This window comes from Tamandua tetradactyla, chromosome 2 (genome assembly GCF_023851605.1).
Source record: "Tamandua tetradactyla isolate mTamTet1 chromosome 2, mTamTet1.pri, whole genome shotgun sequence".
In the NCBI taxonomy this organism is placed as follows: Eukaryota; Metazoa; Chordata; class Mammalia; order Pilosa; family Myrmecophagidae; genus Tamandua; species Tamandua tetradactyla.
This window is the reverse complement of record NC_135328.1, coordinates 169312922-169332413: the sequence shown is the minus strand read 5'-3', so window position 1 is coordinate 169332413 and position 19492 is coordinate 169312922. Positions and strand designations below refer to the sequence as shown.

The 19492-nt window shown below is 43.2% G+C and overlaps 1 protein-coding gene across 1 annotated transcript; it reads left to right on the top strand.

The window, feature by feature from the left end:
• The first annotated feature begins 5582 nt into the window (after positions 1-5582).
• GPX7 (glutathione peroxidase 7) lies at positions 5583-19019 on the top strand. Its single transcript, XM_077149634.1, has 3 exons — positions 5583-5978; positions 14739-15000; positions 17136-19019. Exons 1-3 carry the CDS (start codon positions 5838-5840, stop codon positions 17297-17299), a joined length of 567 nt encoding a protein of 188 aa, XP_077005749.1. The 5' UTR covers positions 5583-5837; the 3' UTR covers positions 17300-19019.
• Positions 19020-19492: the final 473 nt, after the last annotated feature.

Below are 19492 nucleotides of genomic sequence, written 5' to 3'. Positions count from 1 at the left end.
TTTTGCCCTGTACAATATTGGTTACTGTAGAGCATTTACTCTGTGCAAGTTTACATGTGTTAGTTCCTTTAATCTTCATAACAATTCCATGAGGTTGGAAGCACTACTATTATCGCCATTTTAGATGAGGAAATAGAAGCACAGAAAGTTATATTACTTGTCTTATGTCAGTGGATTTCAAACAGTTTGAATGCAACCCACAGTTAGAAATATATTTACACTGCAATCTAGATCACCCCCTTATATCCTTCAAAATACTACACTTACTCTTACTATTCAATTCTTTCTTCTTTCTTTTCTGAATGCTGGTCTGAGAAACTTAATTGATGCCATGACCTACTTGGGTTGCAATTCACAGTTTGAAAAACAATGTCCTAGATGACATATATGCCACAATCATAACAATAACTCAAAGTTTAAAATCATCGCACTCTTTACTGCTCATTCATTCAATGAACTTTCATGTCCTGAGCACCTGCCCTGTACCAGGTCCTGTGTTGCATGTTAGAGACACAGGTTTGAATCAGACATGGTCTTACACTCAAACAGGCCAGACTCCTCAAGGCAATCAGAGAGACAGGCAATAACACAGCAGATGTCCTTCAACTGGCTATTCCTTTTCAGTCTCCTCTGGCTCCTTCTCATTTCTCTGATATTCTCATGTCCTTAACACCGAAATGTTGGAGTCCCAAGGGTTGTCTTTGGTTGTCCTATCTACACCCCACCACCATATCATTCAGTACCATGGTTCTAAGAAATACTGTCTGTAGTCCGTCCATCCCAAATTTATGTATCTGGCCTAGATCTCTCCCCCAATTCCAGACTCATATATCCAATTGCCTCCTCCACATCTTTAGCTGGAGTCTAATTGCTACATTTTCAGGAATTTTATGAGCCTCTTGTTAAAAACAATCATTAAATTGGTTTCAATTATATAAATCTAAAATTAAATGATGTTAAAATCAAAGGTAATATTCAAAATCATCACTTCCTAATTATTCTACATTTTATTATTTTCTATGCTGTTGAGATTATTTATGGACATTGTATCTATACTGTAGAAATACTATGTAACAATGTGCAACTGCACATCTCTTCCTAACTCCACATCACACTGGGAACTGGAAACTGTCCACCGTGGAAGTCTAGAGTATTACACTACGGAAATGGGCAGTGCTACCAATTAGCATTTCATTTGTTGTTTTGTTGATTGCCTAGACCTAAGAAAGCGATGGAGAAAGCGTTAAGAATACAGATTGAATAGACATTATAATGGTCTATTGCCATTATAATTGTGAATGGCACAAAAAATTTGGAGACATATTCTTTCAGTATTCAAAAACTACTGGATTCAGCAAAGAAGTCCCTCATATCATTAACTAGTGAAGCTCCAATATTTTCTTTGTTGTTTCACTTTTATCTTACTATCAATGTAAATGAAAATATCAACCAATATTCATGTTGAAACTGCACTTGTTCATCATTGACAACCATTAGTTGGTTATAGATAAAGAGTTTGGAAAAATCAATTAAAGCAATCTATAAGAGTAAATTGGCCACATGGAATTTTCAACAGAGTATTGTATATTTTATTATTATTTGTGAATTATTTGCTACACATCACTTATATCATTACTTTACAGTAAACTTATGTGTATAAATGTGTGTACGTATGTATGTATATGTTTGTGTGTGCATATCTCTATCTATCTATCTATATATGCATACAATTCTTTCCTAGAGAACCGGTTTTTACAAATTTACCAGCATATCACTGCTATTAGGCAACTCAAATTTTAACATGTTCAAAACTGAACTGTTGATCTTCCACACCAAATCAGTTGTCCCTGCAAGCCTTCTCTTCTCAATAATTGCAAATTCATCCTTCCAGTTGCTGTAGCCAAAATTCTTAAAGTCATCTTTGACTCTTCTCTTTTTCTCATACCTTACGTCCCAATCTAACAGGAAATCCTTTTGCCCTAACTCTCAAAATATCTTCAAACTCTAATTATTTCTTCTTACCAGAACTGCCATCATTTTAGTTCAGGCTTACATGCTTCCCTACCTGGATTATTGCAATTGTCTCCCAACTGGCCTCCTTACTTCAGTTTGGCAGAGTGATTCTATTAAATGAAGACGTAAAGTTCCCAACTTAAAACTTCAGTGGCTTTCCATCTCAGAGTCAAAGCCAGTCTTTAAATGGCTTATAAGCCTACAATATCTGCCCACCCATCCTATTACATTACTGATGTCATCTCCTGCTACTCTTTCCCTCCCTCACTCCACTCCAGCCACACTAGCCTTATTGCTGTTCTTCAGACACGGCACAGGGCCTTTGCATTTGCTATATCCTGGAACTGGAATGCTCCTCCTCCAGTTTTCTTCCTTGTTTGCTTTCTTACTTTATTCAGATCTTTGTTCAAATATCACTTTGTCAGTTAGGTGTCCTGATCATTCGAATTAAAATTGCAATCCTTCTCCATCCTATCACTATGCTCCTTATCCCTCTTCTCTGCTTTTACTTATCACTATCTAATGTACTATATGTTTCATATTACAAATTTTAATTATTGGCCTCACCTCCACTAGAATTTAAGTTCAAGAATTTTTCTCTGTCTTCTTCACTGCTATATTCCTAACCCCTAAAATAGCTTCTTTCACGTCATAAGTACGGAACAATAATTTCCTGAATGAACAAAATGCTAATATGCATTTTAAATATCATAAAGAGCTTCTTGATCTTATTATGGGAAAGAAGAGTACCTGAGACCCAGGAAGGACTTACCTACTCCAGGGATTCAGCTAAGGCCTGTGTGTGCATTTGTCTGTGCCTGTGGCGCTCCCATTTGCACAGATGATAGACCAACTAGAAATAACTATTCTTTCAGAAACACCACAAAATTCATAGTGGACTGAAAAAAAATGATGGAACGTAAACTGTTGGCTAAAATCAATAGCATCCCATATCAGGTTCCAGCATAGACAAGTATAGATGTTACCAGAAGGTTTAAGAAAAATAAATATTTATTGAGCATCTGGTGTGTGCCGTAAGAACACAGAGATGACTCAGATACAGGCCTGCCTGTCCTCAAGGAGCTCACAATCTCATGGAAGGTGGGGGTGGGAGGAGTTATGGAAATGAGAGCTACACTATATTAGCATCAGCCCATAAGAAATGTACTAGGTACAAAGGCAGCAGAGAGGAGGAAGTGATTAATAGAGGTAGGAGAAGAAAGGGGTGTTGTTCAAACTGGGTTTTGAAGAATGTGTAGGGGAGAAGGGAAGGACCCAGAAGAGAAAATTACAATTAAAAAATATCTTACCATTATTTTTCCCCCTGTTTACCTACTTTTGTCCAACTATTTGGATTTTAACAGTAAATATCTTGACAAAGTTTGCAAAATTCCAAAATGTATGGACCAGAATTTGAGAACTCCTGATTATTGGAACATGCAAGAAAAGGCTGAGTGAAGTGCATTTCCTAATATAACTTATGTGGACAGCTTAATTGAACACCATAGTACGTGGGACCTTGAATAGGGCACGAGATTTTGTAGGTTTATCCAGAGTGATGCCCTGATAAATCCCAGAGTGATTTGAACAGTGACTAAAAATATATATTTTGTGAAGTCCCCTTGTGGGAATGGTGAGAAAGGGGGAAAATTCAACTTCCCCAAGTGGAGAATTCTGGATATTCTCACAAGCAGTGCGGACAACCAAAGCAATAGGCTGAACCCCTAGTCTTGGGGTTTGTACATATGAAACTTAACCCCACAAAGGATAGGCTAAGCCTCCTTAGAATTACACCTAACAATCACCCCCAAGAGAACCTCTTTTGTTGCTGAGATGTGGCCTCTCTCTCTCAGCCAACATGACAAGCTAACTCACTGCCCTCCCCCTCTCTACGTGGGACATGACTCCCAGGGGTGTGGACTTTCTTGGCAACGTGAGACAGAAATCCTAGAATGAGCTGGAACTCAGCATCGAGGGATTGAGAAAACCTTCTAGATCAAAAGGCGGAAGAGCAAAATGAGACAAAATAAAGTGTCAATGGCTGAGAGATTTCAAACAGAGTCGAGAGGTTATTCTGGAGGTTATTCGTACGTATTAAATAGATATCACCTTTTTAGTTAAGGTGTAATGGAGAGGCTGGAGGGAACTGCCTGAAACTGTAGAGCTGTGTTCCAGTAGCCAAGTTTCTTGAAGATGATTGTATAATGATATAGCTTTCACAATGTGACTGTGTAATTGAGAAAACCTTGTGTCTGATGCTCCTTCTATCTACCTTATCGACAGATGAGTAAAACATATGGATTAAAAATAAATAAATAATAGGGGGAACAGATGTTATTTGTTATTTGAACAAATAGGGGGAATAAATTTAGTAGATTGAAATGCTAGTGATCAATGAAAGGGAGGGGTAGGGGGTATGGTATGTATGAATTTTTTTTCTGTTTTCTTTTTATTTCTTTTTCTGAATTGAAGCAAATGTTCTAAGAAATGAGCATGATGATGAATATTCAACTACATGATGGTATTGTGAGTTATTGATTATATATCAAGAATGGAATGATCATATGGTAAGAATGTTGGTGTTTGTATGTTGTTATGTTTAATAAAAAAAAAAGGCTGAGTGAAAGGGACAGGTGACAAGAATGGAGGCCGACAACTTCACAGGGACAGAGCAGGGAAGAGGAGAACATTTAATAACCATAGGACCCATCACAGGCTCAATAATCCCGTAGGAGAGGGGGAAGAAGGAGTAGCAAGGGCAGGGGCACGGGGCCTTTTTTATGTCCTGGCCCTTGCCTGGAAACCCTTTCTCCTATTCTTGGCCTTTACTGATAATCTTTCCTGCTCCTGAGAAGAGACGCTACTTTGGGGGTGCAGAAAGATCGCATGCTATGAAGTCTGAAGACCTGGGTTCAAGTCTTATTAACTATATGGTCAGTGTTCAACTTGAAAGCCTTTGCTCACACAACCTACAAGCGCAAGCCCCTTGGCTTGGCATTCAAGGACCCTCAGCATCGGACACCTCCAATCATATCTACTCCATACCCTTCTCTCTCCAAACAGCCAAGCACTTCTCTCAGGCTTCTATGCTTTCGCAGACACTGTTCTTGGGCCTATATAAAGCTCTTGAATACTCCCTCTGCCCATTCCTACTTCTTCCCCTCCCTTTCCCCTCCCTCTCTAATAAACATCCTGTACTCCATCTTAGAATCTGCTTCTGGGGAACCCAACCTGCAACAGGCCTATTTCCCTTTCAGGGCACATTCATTCATTCATTTACCTAATGTTTCTATGCACCAGTCAGTGATGGGTCCAGTACGACTTACAGCTGACAAAGTTTTCACACCCACTTTTTCATTAACCCATTCTATACTGAGTAGGTGAGTCAGGAAAGGAGGCTGGCCCCACTGAACAGATAGTGCAACTGGAGCCCAGAGCGGCGCTGTGACTAACCCAAAGCCAAGCGCTAATTAAAAGCTGAGCTCTCCGACTCAGATTTTCACCTTCCTTTCCCTACCAAGTCTCTGCTTCCTGCTATGCAAGGAAGCCTCACCGAAGTCAATTCTGGTCTCGGTGGTCAGCATCATGGAACCAAGGTTCTAGGGCCCGGGAAAGGAGGGCGTGGTCCAGCGCTCCCAGTGTCCAGACCGGGAAACTGAGGCCCTGAGGCTGGTGCTCTACCACCCGCGGAGGAGAAACAGGAGAAGGGGGGCGCGTCCTGCCTCCCTGACCGCGTCTCCCTGGAGCCGCCTCTTCCCGTCCCCGGCGCCGGGTCCCCCCGCCTCGTCTTTGCCCTCGCAACGCCGCCAGCTCGGAAGCGAGTCATGGTGGTGACCGTGACGGTGGCGGTGGCGTGGCTGCTCCTCTCGGCCGCAGCCTCGGCGCAGCGGGAGCAAGACTTTTACGACTTCAAGGCGGTCAATATCCGGGGAAAGCTGGTGTCGCTGGACAAGTACCGCGGCTCGGTGAGTGTCCGCTGGCCGGGGCCTCTGCGCAGCCCAGGCCGGGCCTGATGGGGGCGCCTCGCGGCCCCGGTGTGGCTCCGAAGGGTCCCGGACGCCAGGCAATCGGGTTTCCAAACCCCCACCCCCAGCCCAGACCTCTCTTCACCATCACTCCCCCGGTCTCCGCCCCGGGGCGCGGCGTCCCCAGACCCTGCTCTCGGTTTGCCCCTTGACTACGTGGCAAGGCCGGAGAGAGCAGTGAAACCCGAAACCTGCGCAGCCCTCGCCTCCTTTCCAGGCTTCTCTGAGTAGTGGATTTCGCTGGGAGGCTGGATACTCGGGTTCAGCCTTTGCCACGCACGGGTGGAAGAAGTAACCCCAGCATCTTATGGCCTTCGCCTCTCCTGTTCCCATTTTTCCGCTCTGGAATAGAGTCCAATGAGAACATTGTGGAGTGAATGGCACAGTGCAGAGGGAGATACCATTCTAGATGCATGGGAACTTCAACAGGGATCATCCTTTGAGGGGATACTAAGGTCCGGAGAGGGAAGGCATTTGCACATGGTCACACAGCACTGGAAAGAGACAGAGCCTGGAGGAAAACACGTGTCCACTTGTGGTCCACTCTAGGCACACTCCTAAAATGGCAACTCAGGGGGCGATGTTAGAAGCATCCAGGCAAAATGCTGCCTCTTGACCAAGAGGGAATCTCACCCCAGAGAAAACCTCAGAGAAAGTGGGTCTAGGTTGGGTCTTGAAACAACAGTGGATTTTAGCAAGACTAAGAGCATTCCAGACAAAGAGAACCATGTCGAGACTCAGAAGCAAATATCAGGGAGGGTGAGGCAGGGGTGGGGCGGACTTTAAGAAGTTGTCTTGAAGAAGTATAGAGGGGGACGCAGAGAGTGGTGGGAGATGAGTCTGGAAGTGGTGGGGAGGGCTCCTGCACATATCTTCAGAGGCCCAGATGGGACACTACATACAATGGAGAGCCCTCCAGTCTGCTTCTCAGAATGGACCTGGGCATCCTGATGTGGGAAGGGTGGGGAGGTAGTCTCTAATGGGTAGGTGGGTCAAGCATCTAGGTTTTGATAGATCATGCAAACATGGTTGCCAGCATTTTTCTGCAGGGAGCAGGGCCATCTTTAGCAAAGAAAATCCTCTCTAAGCCTTGACATTTTCAATTATGCTGGGTATCAGGGGTTCTTGTCCTGACTGTCCCCCAGGATGTTGTTAGTTTCAAATGAGATGACAGTGTTGATGTACTTGGGAAACTGTAGAGAGTGCTGTACCTGTGTTTGGTGAGCCCCCCAGGAAACCTCATCAGGATTTAGGGCAAAGAGCCAAAATGGGCAGTCAGGCCTCCTATTCAGGCCTTCTCTACCCTCTAGCACAGCTCACCAGAGTCCCAGGTTCTATCTGAACAGGCATGAGTGTGGCCCCAGCTCTGCTGCTCATTAGTTTATTATTAAGTCATTACTGAGCACCTACTGTATACAAGGTACAGGGCCAGATTCTGGGGATACATTGGTGAACAAAGCAGACAGATTTCCACATTAATACAGTATAAATGGGATGAAGGGGATGAGTGAGGAAGGGGAAGAGAGGCAATCAAAAAAGAACAGAGAAACGAGCAAGATAATTCCTAGTAGTAATAGTGCTAAGAGGAAAATAGAACAAAATCACATAGCTACTAAGAGGTAAGAGTTAGGATTGGAATCCAAGCAGTCCATCTCCAGAGTCCAAGCCCTTAATTACCATGCATAAAGTATCTCTTCTCACCTTTTGGGCAGGAAACCACAATCAGTCCAGGGAAGCTGTAAGTGTTGCTGTGGGTTGTCCCAAGCTAGGCCTGCCACTTAGGCAATATGCTCATTCCTTTACTTACAAATATTTACTGGCTGCTACCACATGCCTGGCACTGGGTCCAGCTCTGGGGACACTGCCATGAGCAAGATCAACATAGTTTGTGCTCACATGTGGAACTGACATCCGTTGAACATGGTTGAATGGATGACCACTTGGGAATGTGCTTGCGTGGTGTGTGGTTATATAATGTGCTTGTGTGTGTGTGTGTGTGTGTGTGTGTGTGTAGGCCTGAGTGTGGGGTGTCTGTGTGTGTGAGAGAGAATGATTTAACTTTTCTTGCATTTCCGTACACATCTGAGTCTGATTCTATGCATATGTACATATGTAAATTAACTGTGTATTTGAGTGTGTCTGTCTGTGTTTTGATCTCTGTAAGGACAAGATTTTGTTTCCAGGGATGGAACTAGAAGCAGGATTTCTCCCTTTTTAGAGTGGGCCTTTATGTAGATATCATAGACATACAAGATGTAGGTTGAAAATAAACAACCTTTAATACTCTCATTGCTTAGGGATATAGCAATGAAAAAAGAGGAGGACCCTTAATGTGGAAGACCATTAAAAGTCCCAGCTTCTAACCACCCCAGGCCAAGTATGGCATATATTGACAGCAAATGGAAAAGGGTTGTTTTAACAGCCTGTGAACTTAAGGAATGGATCAGTCCTCATCTGGTGGAGGCCAGATGGGAGAGTTACAGTTGTCTGATCATCTAGCCCAGGCGGTCCCAGCTGGGGACAGTTTTGTTCCTCGGGAGATGTTTGGCAATGTTTTCTGTCATTTTTGGCTATCACAGTTAGAGAGCTACAACTGGCATCTAGTGGGTAGAGGCTAGGGATACTGATAAATATCCTGCAATGGACAAGATAGACTCCCACCACAAAGAATAATCCAAAATGTCCATAGTGCTGAGGTTACAAAACCCTGTCTTGTCTGAGCAGTTTGTGCCTGTGCATGTCCAGTGCCTTGAGCTGCACTGGACAGGTGGTCACCTGTCCTTATGGGATCAGGTATATATGCCTGACTCTTCTCAAAAGGGGTACAGGTAGAAATAGTGCATGGGTGGTTCAGTGGTAGAATGCTTGCCTGACATGGGAGACCCAACTTTGATTCCTGGCCCATGCACACTTCTCCCCCACCCCCCAAAAAAATGTATCCAGGTAGAAGGAGCTGACCTGCCCAGGCATGAGGGAGGGTTCTAAATTCTTTAGTCATGTATAGCTAGATGCTATAACAGCATTAGTGCTTAAATTCTAATTGCAGCTTTATAACCAAGATGCATTAGCTAACATTATATTAATCACCTGAAGAGTTTAATCAGTTTAAAGGCCAAAGAAAGTCTTATTACAAAGTGGTATATGTTTCCTGCAGGGAGGGGGGCTGTTGAGGATTTAATCATGCCCATATCGTGTCCCTGGGCCTGTGGGTATGAACCCACTTGTAAATAGGACCTTTGAAGATATTACTTTTAAGGAGTGCCCAAACTGAATGAGTGGGCCTTCATCCAATATCACTGAAGTCCTTATGAGCAAAGGAAATTGCACACAGAGAGAAACCACAGGGAGCAGCCAGAAGCTGGGAGTCAACAGAACCCAGAAGAGAAAGGAGAAGACTCCACCATGTTACACTGCCATGTGATGGAAAAACTAAGAAACCCCAAAGATTGCAGGCTAGCCAAAAGATACAGACCCTGGGAGAAAGCAAGGCTTCTAGCCTCTGAAACCAAGAGCCAATAAATTCTTGTTGTTATACCAACCCATTACATAGTATGGTATTTGTTTCAGTAGCCAGGGAACTAAAACAGTCTTTGGTACTGGAAAGTGGGGTGCTTCTATTACAGATAACTAAAATATAGAAATGGCTTTGGAATTGGGTAATGGATAGAGGCTGGAAGAATTGTGTGGGCTCAAAATAGAATGAGCCCCGTAGAGAAAGTTTATGCCATCTTAGAGAATACGTAATTCATCATGAACAAAATGTTGGTAGAAATATGGATGTTAAACTGGCAATACCTTATTAGGAAATAATGTATGTGTCACTGGAAACTGGAAGATTCTTGTTATAAAGTAGCAGAGAACTTGGCAAAATTGAGTTCTGAGTTGGATAGAAGGCAGCACTTGCAAGTGATGAACTTGGATGTTTAGTTAAGAAGATTTCCAAGCTAAGCATGGATGGTGCAGTCAGCCTGTTTTCTCTTTGCAGCTTATAGTAAACTGAGAAAGGAAAGAGATAAACTGGAGATAGAACTTTTAAACACAGAAAGATTAGCAATTGATCATTTGGAATATTCTTGGCCTATAGTGTTCTCTAAGAATAGGGCCAGAAGTGGCTCTATCAGAGCTCTCCCTGGGTTTCCAAGGAATGAATCCTCAGACAACAGGGCTCTCTGTGAGGATTTAACTGAACTGAACAACCTTTGCTAAAGAGGGTGTGGCTGAACATGGACCCAGCCAGCTGTTTCAGTGGAGGTTAAGATTAGAAATGCAGTTATCCAGGAAGGAACTATGGAAAGTTTTTTTATCTGAAGGTTTGGACCACCTTGAACTGCATGGCCAGCAAGTTTTTTGCAAAATTTGTGTGAAGAGAGACAATGCTTCAAAGGGTAGAGAAGAGATGAATTAAAGGAAGAATGACTTTAAAGGTAGTACCATGAAAATAAAGATCTGGACTGAAAAGCTCTACTTGGGCTAAGAGAGTGGGCCCACCCATGAGATAAACCATAGGGAGCACCCAGAAGCTGGAAGTCAATGGAACCTGGAAGAGAAAGGAGAAGACTCCACCATGTTCATTGCCATGTGATGGAAAAACTAAGAAATCCCATGTGCTTGGAGGGGACAGGCCATCTGCCCCATGCTTGGAGGGGAGGGTCTTATACACCTTTGGTCAGTGTCATGGTTAGGGACAGGTGTCAACTTGGCCAAGTTGTGGTACCTGTTCATCTAATTGGGCAAGCGTTGGCCTGTCTGTTGCAATGAGGACATTTCATAGGATTAGGTCATGATCACGTTAGCTACATCCACAGCTGATTCCATTTGTAATCAGCCAAAGGGGAGTGTCTTCTGCAATTAGTGATGCTAAATGCAATCATGGGAAGCCTTTTAAGGAGGACTCAGAGGAGACAGGTTGCATTCCTGCTTTGGCTGGCGAGCCTCTCCTGTGGAGTTCATCCAGGCCATCCATTGGAGTCATCGGCTTCGCAGCCTGCCCTGTGGATTTTGGACTCTGCGTTCCTACGGTCACGTGAGACACTTTTATAAATTTTATATTTGCAAGTGTTCCCTGTTGATTCTGTTTCTCTAGAGAACCCTAACTAATACATCTTGGTACCAGGAGTGGTTCTTAAGGAACAGAATCTTAAAAATGGGTTTTTATGAATGGTTTTCTACTCTGACTGGGCTCATGAACAAAGTGGTCATGGTGGTAGGGATGGAGGTTATGCATGGGCTCAGCAGCATGGACTTCCACTCACCAAGGCTGACCTGGCTACAGCCACTGCTGAGTGCCCAATCTGCCAGCAGCAGAGACCCACACTCAGCCCCCGATATGGCACCATTCCCCGAGGTGACCAGCCAGCTACATGGTGGCAGGTTGATTACATTGGACCACTGCCTTCATGGAAGGGGCAGCGATTTGTTCTAACTGGAATAGACACATACTCTGGATATGGGTTTGCTTTCCCTGCACGCAATGCTTCTGCCAAAACTACTATCCGTGGGCTTACAGAATGCCTTATCCATCGCCATGGTATTCCACATAGCATTGCTTCGGATCAAGGAACACACTTCACAGCAAATGAAGTGCGGGAATGGGCACATGCTCATGGAATTCTCTGGTCTTACCATGTTCCCCATCATCCAGAAGCAGCTGGATTGATAGAACGGTGGAATGGCCTTTTGAAAACTCAATTACGGTGCCAACTAGGTGGCAAAAACTTGAAAGGCTGGGGTAATGTTCTCCAGGAAGCTGTGTATGCTCTGAATCAGCGTCCACTGTATGGTGCTGTTTCTCCCATAGCCAGGATCCATGGGTCCAGGAACCAAGGGGTGGAAATGGGTGTGGTGCCACTCACTATTACTCCTAGTGATCCACTAGGAAAATTTTTGCTTCCTGTCCCTGCGACCCTGAGTTCTGCTGGTCTACAGGTTTTAGTTCCAAAACGGGGTGTGCTTTCTCCAGGAGAAACAACAGTGATACCACTGAACTGGAAGTTAAGATTGCCACCTGGCCACTTTGGGCTACTTATGCCTCTGGATCAACACACCAAGAAGGGAATTACATTATTGTCTGGGGTAATTGACCCTGACTATCAGAAGGAAGTAGGACTGCAACTACATAATGGAGGTAAAGAAGAGTTTTCTTGGAATATAGGAGATCCCCTGGGGCGTCTATTAGTACTACCATGCCCTGTGATTAAAATCAATGGAAAACTGCAACAACACAATCCAGGCAGGACCACTAATGGCTCTGAGACTTCAGGAATGAAGGTTTGGGTCACCCCACCAGGCAAAGAACCACGGCCAGCTGAAGTGCTTGCTGAGGGGAAAGGGAACATGGAATGGGTAGTGGAAGAAGGTAGTGATAAATATGAACTTTGACCACGTGATCAGTTACAGAAACGAGGACTGTAATGCTGTTTTGTTTGTGTTATACTATTTAAGTTGTAAGATATCAAGTTTAAGAATGAATGTTGCCCAAGGATTTGCACCCTATTCTGGAGAGATTTAATGTGTTTCCAGTTATATGCAGGACAGTTGAGTATGGTCAGGTAAAAGAAAAAAATGTGTGCTTGTTTTCATTTGGAAATTAAGTATGGTCTAAGGTGATATATATATATATAGGTGCCAAGTTGACAAGGGGTGGACTGTCATGGTTAGGGACAGGTGTCAACTTGGCCAAGTTGTGGTACCTGTTCATCTGATTGGGCAAGCGTTGGCCTGTCTGTTGCAATGAGGACATTTCATAGGATTAGGTCATGATCACGTTAGCTACATCCACAGCTGATTCCATTTGTAATCAGCCAAAGGGGAGTGTCTTCTGCAATTAGTGATGCTAAATGCAATCATGGGAAGCCTTTTAAGGAGGACTCAGAGGAGACAGGTTGCATTCCTGCTTTGGCTGGCGAGCCTCTCCTGTGGAGTTCATCCAGGCCATCCATTGGAGTCATCGGCTTCGCAGCCTGCCCTGTGGATTTTGGACTCTGCGTTCCTACGGTCACGTGAGACACTTTTATAAATTTTATATTTGCAAGTGTTCCCTGTTGATTCTGTTTCTCTAGAGAACCCTAACTAATACAGTCAGGGAGAGTGCTACCACCCCAATGCTCAGAGAGGGTGGGTCCTATTTCCCAGTGCTTGGGGAGAGCATGGCTACTGCACAAGTGCTTGGAAGGCATGAGGCTGCCATTCCAACAGCCAGAGGACAAACCATCTATCCATAATTGACTGTCAGACCATGAAAGCTAATGGGGAGTTTGCCCTGCTGGGTTTCAGAATTGTTTGGGACCCACAACTCCTGTTTTCCTTTCTATTTCTTCTTTCTGTAATGGTAATGTTTATCTTCTACCTGTCCCTTCGTTGTACATTGGATGCAAATAACTTGTTTTCTGAGTTTCACAGGTCCATAGATGAAGAGGAATTTTGCCCCAGGATGTACCACACCCATAAGTGATTTTGATTATACTGTATATTTAGTACTGTTACTGAAATGCATAAGACTTTTGGAATATTGGGATGGAATCATTTTGCATGTAAATGCAAAAAATGTATTTTGCATTTGGGAAGAACAATCTTTTGGGGATCCAAAGCTTGGACTTTTGGGGACTGAATCATGTCCCCCACAAAAAGGCATGTTCAGGTCCCAACCCCTGGTCCTGTGCATATGAACCCATTTGTAACTAGGACCTTTGAAGATGTTGTTAGTTAAGATGCACCCAAACTGAATGAGGTTAGGTCTTACTCTGATATGGCCAAAGTCCTTATAAGCAAAGGAAATTGGACACAGTAGCTAGAAGCTGGAAGTCAACAGAATCTGGAAAAGAAAGGAGAAGACACTGCCAGCCAGATTCATTGCCATGTGATGGAAAAGCCAAGGAACCCCAGAGATTGCCATCCAGCCATAGGATACCGGCTTTCTACACTGTGAAACCATGAGACAATAAATCTTGCTGTTAAGCCAACCCATTATATGGAATTTGTTTTAGCAGTTAGGCAACTAAAATAGGAGCAAAAAAAAGGATTGCCCTAGGGGTCTGGGGGTCCTTTTATCAAGAAATCCCAACCTCTATGTCCTATGCAGGTGTTTGAGTATGTGTGTATGTGTGCACACTTGCTAATCATTCAGCAGACACTGAGACTTTTTCATACTCTAGGCACTGAGATGAAGTGGACATAGCTCCTGCCTTTAGGGGACTCACATTCTAGGCGAGAGAGCCACGTATATACAGGCAACTACAGCTAGTTGGCTGATTCAGAAATTGAACCCTGGTCTGCCTTTCCACATTACCTCCCGATGTGTGCACACCTCTTTCTGTGAGTGTGTTGTATGTTAATGTAAGTAAATAAGTACCTTAATCAATAGATGGATATGAGCCATCTGAAGTCATCCTGGTGGACATGTGTGATGTGCGTGTATCTTTGTATTAAAGGGCATGTGCATAGCCATTTATGTGTGTTGCGTGCTTATGCTCAAAAATGATCATATATGTGTGTGCATGCATGTCTGTAAGCTGTGCATGTTTGATTTCATAAGTGTATGTGCACTCATTTGTGCCTATGTGAGGGTATTGCATGCACAGCTGCATTTGTGTATATTGTGCTCTTGTACTTGTGACAGAGCCCGAATTATTGGGCATGTACAAGTGCATGCCTTTTCACTAGGTTGGGTATGTGCCTTGGTTTTGTTTTGGTTTTGCCACCCAGGTGTCCCTCGTGGTGAATGTGGCCAGTGAGTGCGGCTTCACGGACCAGCACTATCGAGCCCTGCAGCAGTTGCAGCGGGACCTGGGACCCCATCATTTCAACGTGCTTGCCTTCCCCTGCAACCAGTTTGGGCAGCAGGAGCCTGACAGCAACAAGGAGATTGAGAGCTTTGCTCGCCGTACCTACAGTGTCTCTTTCCCCATGTTTAGCAAGGTGGCAGTCACTGGCAATGGTGCCCACCCAGCCTTCAAGTACCTGACCCGTGAGTCTTGCTCCTTTCATCCCTCATCTTCCTTTCACTGACTGGGGCCCTGGCTTCCTGATCAGCAGAAGCCAGTGGCTGGCTGGGTGACCTGGGGCCCTTCTTGACTCTCTCTAGTGGGTTGGTATTCTGTTCCAATACTAACCTTTGAGGGGAGTAGAGGCAGGCATAAGCTGTGGGGTATTCCTGCCTAAGAATATTTCCACTCTTGCTGTCTTAAAGTTCTCTCTCAGAGTCACTCTTGGTGACTTCTCTGAGATTCTGTTTTCACATGTAGAGGCTCCTAGAAGGCAAGTGGGAACTCTTAAAAAGTCATAAGCTTGAGGACTAGTGAAGCAGGGTCCTTAAATTTGTTTATTTTAAACCTACCTTCCAAGCGATTCTGATGCAATCAGTCCATGAACTAACATTTGGAAACCATTAAGACTCAGAGAGTAAGGTGTAGGATTTTCAGTAGTTTGAGGTCATTAATAGAGGAGGATCTAACACTGTTTTACCAAGTACTACAGAATCCCAAAGCAATAGTTGTGCAGGTCCACTTTGGCTACCCACTGGAATCTCCTGTAAAGCTTTAAAGAACTGCTGATGCCTGAGTCTTAACCCCAGAGATTCTGATTTAAGTGGTGTGGCTTGGGCATCAGGATTGTAGAAAGCTCCCCAGGTAATTATTTTTTTTCAATATTTTTATTGAGAAATCTTCACACACATACATTCCATACATGGTGTACAATCAGTAGCTCACAATATTATCACATAGTTGTGTATTCATCTCCATGATCATTTTTTAGAACATTGGCATCACTCCAGGAAAAGAAATAAAAAGAAAAAACTCGTACCTATCATACTTCTTACCCCTCCCTCTCATTGACCACTAGTATTTCCATCTATCCAATTTATTTTACCCTTATTCACCCTATTATTTGTTTATTTTTTATCCAATTTTTTTTACTTATCTGTCCATACCTTGGATAAAAGGAGCATCAGACATAAGATTGTCACAATCACACAGCCACATTGTAAAAATTATATCTTTATGCAATCATCTTCAAGAATCAAAGCAGAACACAGCTCAACAATTTTAGGTACTTCTCTCAGCCACTCCAAAACACCATAAACTAAAAAAGGATAGCTATATAATGCATAAGAATAACCTCCAGGATCATCTCTCAACTCTATTTGAAATCTCTCAGCCACTGAAACTTTATATTGTCTCTTCCCAGTTTTGGTCAAGAAGTCTTTCTCGATCCCTTGATGCCAGGTCCAGGCTCATCCTGGGAATCCGTCCCACATTGCCAGGGACATTTACATCCCTGAGAGTCATGTCCCACGTAGTGGGGAGGGCCATGAGTTCATCTGCTGAGTTGGCTTAGAGAGAAGCCATGTCTGAGCAACAAAAGAGGTTCTCCAGGGGTTGACTCTTAGGCCTAATTTTAAGTAGCTTGGCCTGTCCTTTGCAGGAATAAGTTTCATAGGGGCAAACTCTAAGATCGAAGGCTCAGCCTATTGATTTGGTTGTCCATACTGCTTATGAGAAAATCAGAAATTTTCCAAATGGGAAAGTTGACTATTTCCCCTTTTCTCCCCATTCCCCCAAGGAGACTTTGCAAATACTTCTTTATTCACTGCCCAAATTACTCTGGGATATACCAGGGCATCACACTAACCTGGACAAACCAACAAGATCTCATGCCCTACTCAAGATTCCATTTACTTATCGTGTTCAACTAAACTGACCATACTGGTTAAATTCGGTAATGTGCTACCCAAAATATAAAATTTGCATCCAATAAACATCTCTCCCTTTGGTCTCACACAGAAGTTGAAGTTTTACGATATGGACGATATCATCCTTTACCCAATCTTCTGATTTACCTTAGTCCTATCCAGATCAGCTTCATTCTTATCTCTAGTCGAAGTCTGATCCTTTTTCCAACTTTTTAAGCAGTTCCTATATGGGGTATTGCTGACTATCATAGCTTCAGAGCTCTAACTCTGAGTCTCAGTTGTCACATAAATACTTCCCCGGGTAATTCTGAGAACCACAGCCTAAAGGGGAGGGTGAACACGAATACTGGAATTCCAGGTGAGGGTACATAGGGAAGCACACTTCGCTCTCCTTCTTCCTTTTTATCTAGAAACTTCTGGGAAAGAACCCACCTGGAACTTCTGGAAGTATCTAGTGACCCCAGATGGGAAGGTGGCAGGGGCTTGGGACCCAACTGTGTCGGTGGAAGAGATCAGGCCCCAGGTCACAGCGCTTGTGAGAAAGCTCATCCTGCGAAAGCGAGAAGAGTTATAACCACTTTCCCTCTTCCATCTCCCCCATCCTGCCCAATGCACTCATCCTGTGCATGGGTGACCCAAACAAATGCAAATGGTGCTTCAAAGGGAGGAACCTGTGATTATCCTCTTCCTTCCTCCACCCCTAATATCACCTATCCCATCCCTCCCTTGGGGGAAAAAATCTATTGTCTATTATTTGAATCTTGGAGCAATGATAGGAAATTCTGGCTAATAAGTACTCTTGACCCATGAGTCATCAGCCAATAAGAATGTCTAGCCAATGAAAACATATGGCAAAGAGAAGTGTATCAAGCAATAAAAGCCCAGCCAGTAAGAACTCGGTATATTGGAGCCTATTCCTACCTACCTCACAGGGCTGTTGTGAGGGTTCAAATGAAAGACTTGTGAACGTGCCTCGGACAGCACCAGGTAAATAAGAGGCATTCAATAAATGTTTTTTGCATATAAACCAAAAAATAACTTGTGATTAATAAAAGCTCACACCCAACATGAATTTCCAACCAATGAGAATACAGGCCAAACATTTATTTGTTGTTGTTGTTTTCCACTGTCTTATTTTTTTTAATTATAGAAGTGATGCAAGTTCAATGTAAAAGCACAAATAATACAGAATCACAGAAAATAAAAAATAAAAGTATCCCTTTCATTTCCTATACTCTCAATCCCTGGAGGTAAGCACTCTTAGCAATTTGGTCTTTTTTAATCAGGTCAGTCATTATTGCCCATAAGAATTCATTGACCAAAAATACGCTATTATAGCAAATAGTCAAAGAATATGAATAGGTAACTCACAGAAGAATGCAAATGGACAACAAGCATGTGAAAAGATATTCAACCTTATTCAAATTGGAAAGGTTTTAAAACTGGTAGTACCATTGTTGGAAAGGATGTGGGGAAATGGGCTTTTGCATATACTGCATAAACGAGCAAGAGTATTTTGGATGCTGGCTGTATCTTTTAAAACAAAATGTTCGGGTGGTGCGATGATGACTTGGTGGCAGAATTCTTGCCTGCCATGTCAGAGACCTGGATTGCCTGCCCGTGCAAAATAAAAATAATAATAAAATTTTGAAAACAAAACAAAATCTTCATACCCTCTGATCTATAATTTCCCCTGCTAGAAGACTCCCAACTGCAATATAGATGTACTATAATTTGTATTTACACTGTTTATAACAACATGTCCTTCAGTATGGGTCTAGTAAGAAAGTGTGTTATAAATCCAAATGACAAACTAGTTCAGTTTTTAAAATGAATGAATTAGATCTCTATGTATTGTCATGGTAAGTAGTCCAAAAGAGACAAGAGGGCAATTTGTAAAACACTGTAACATTTTTATTAAAAATTTACAATAACGATGCTAAGAGAGAAAAAGAGAGGGGGAGAAAAAAAACAGGAATATATACTAAACTGTTAATGGTGCTTGTCCTTGAGGGGGTATTGTGGTGGGATACAGGAGCCATTCACTTTCTTTGCTATGTTTTCTATAATGTTTGAATTTTGGATGTAAAATATTATTTCTTTTTTCCTAAATAGAAAAATAAGGTTAAAAACTGTGGTGGGGTGCACAGGTGGTTCAGTGGTAGAATGCTCACCTTGCATGTGGGAGACCTGGGTTCGATTCCCGGACCATGCACCGAAAAAAAAACAAACAAAAAACGGTGGGGGTGGACAAAGCTCACTGACCAGTAATAAAGTGTTGAATGTGAATTTGATGTTTACTTCTCCTAAGGTCATTCTTCCAGAAGGCCAGAGCCTCATTCAAGTCCTGACCGTGCCCCTGATTCGCAAACTAAGCAAATTGCTCCCTTTCTGCCATCCTTCATTTACCCACTGGAACAAGAGTTGAACTGGTTGCCACAGTTCTCGTAGTCTACCTTACAAGTGCTTCTCAAAGCTTTCCAGAATCAAGTGAAGGCTGACTATGGGCTGACCACAAGCCCCAGTTATGGTGGCCTCCAGCTGCCTTTATACACCCTACTCAGTCTCCAGCCCTGCATATGCTCATGTGCACACACATACATAATGGAACCAAGGTATCATAGAATGTTTCATGATGGACATCTCAAAATCGTGTTTTCTTACAGCTACCTCCCTCCGTCTATACCTACTGTCTCCACCTTCTCACCATCTGTATTTATTTCTCACTTCACTGCACCCACCAGGGCCATCACTGACCTCCTTGTTG

Excerpts from the sequence above, each read along its gene's own strand:
- GPX7 (XM_077149634.1), top strand. The coding sequence starts at position 5,838 with ATGGTGGTGACCGTGACGGTGGCGGTGGCGTGGCTGCTCCTCTCGGCC. Across the intron at positions 5,979-14,738 it reads TGGACAAGTACCGCGGCTCG|GTGTCCCTCGTGGTGAATGT; the intron begins GTGAGTGTCCGC and ends TTTGCCACCCAG. Across the intron at positions 15,001-17,135 it reads AGCCTTCAAGTACCTGACCC|AAACTTCTGGGAAAGAACCC; the intron begins GTGAGTCTTGCT and ends CTTTTTATCTAG.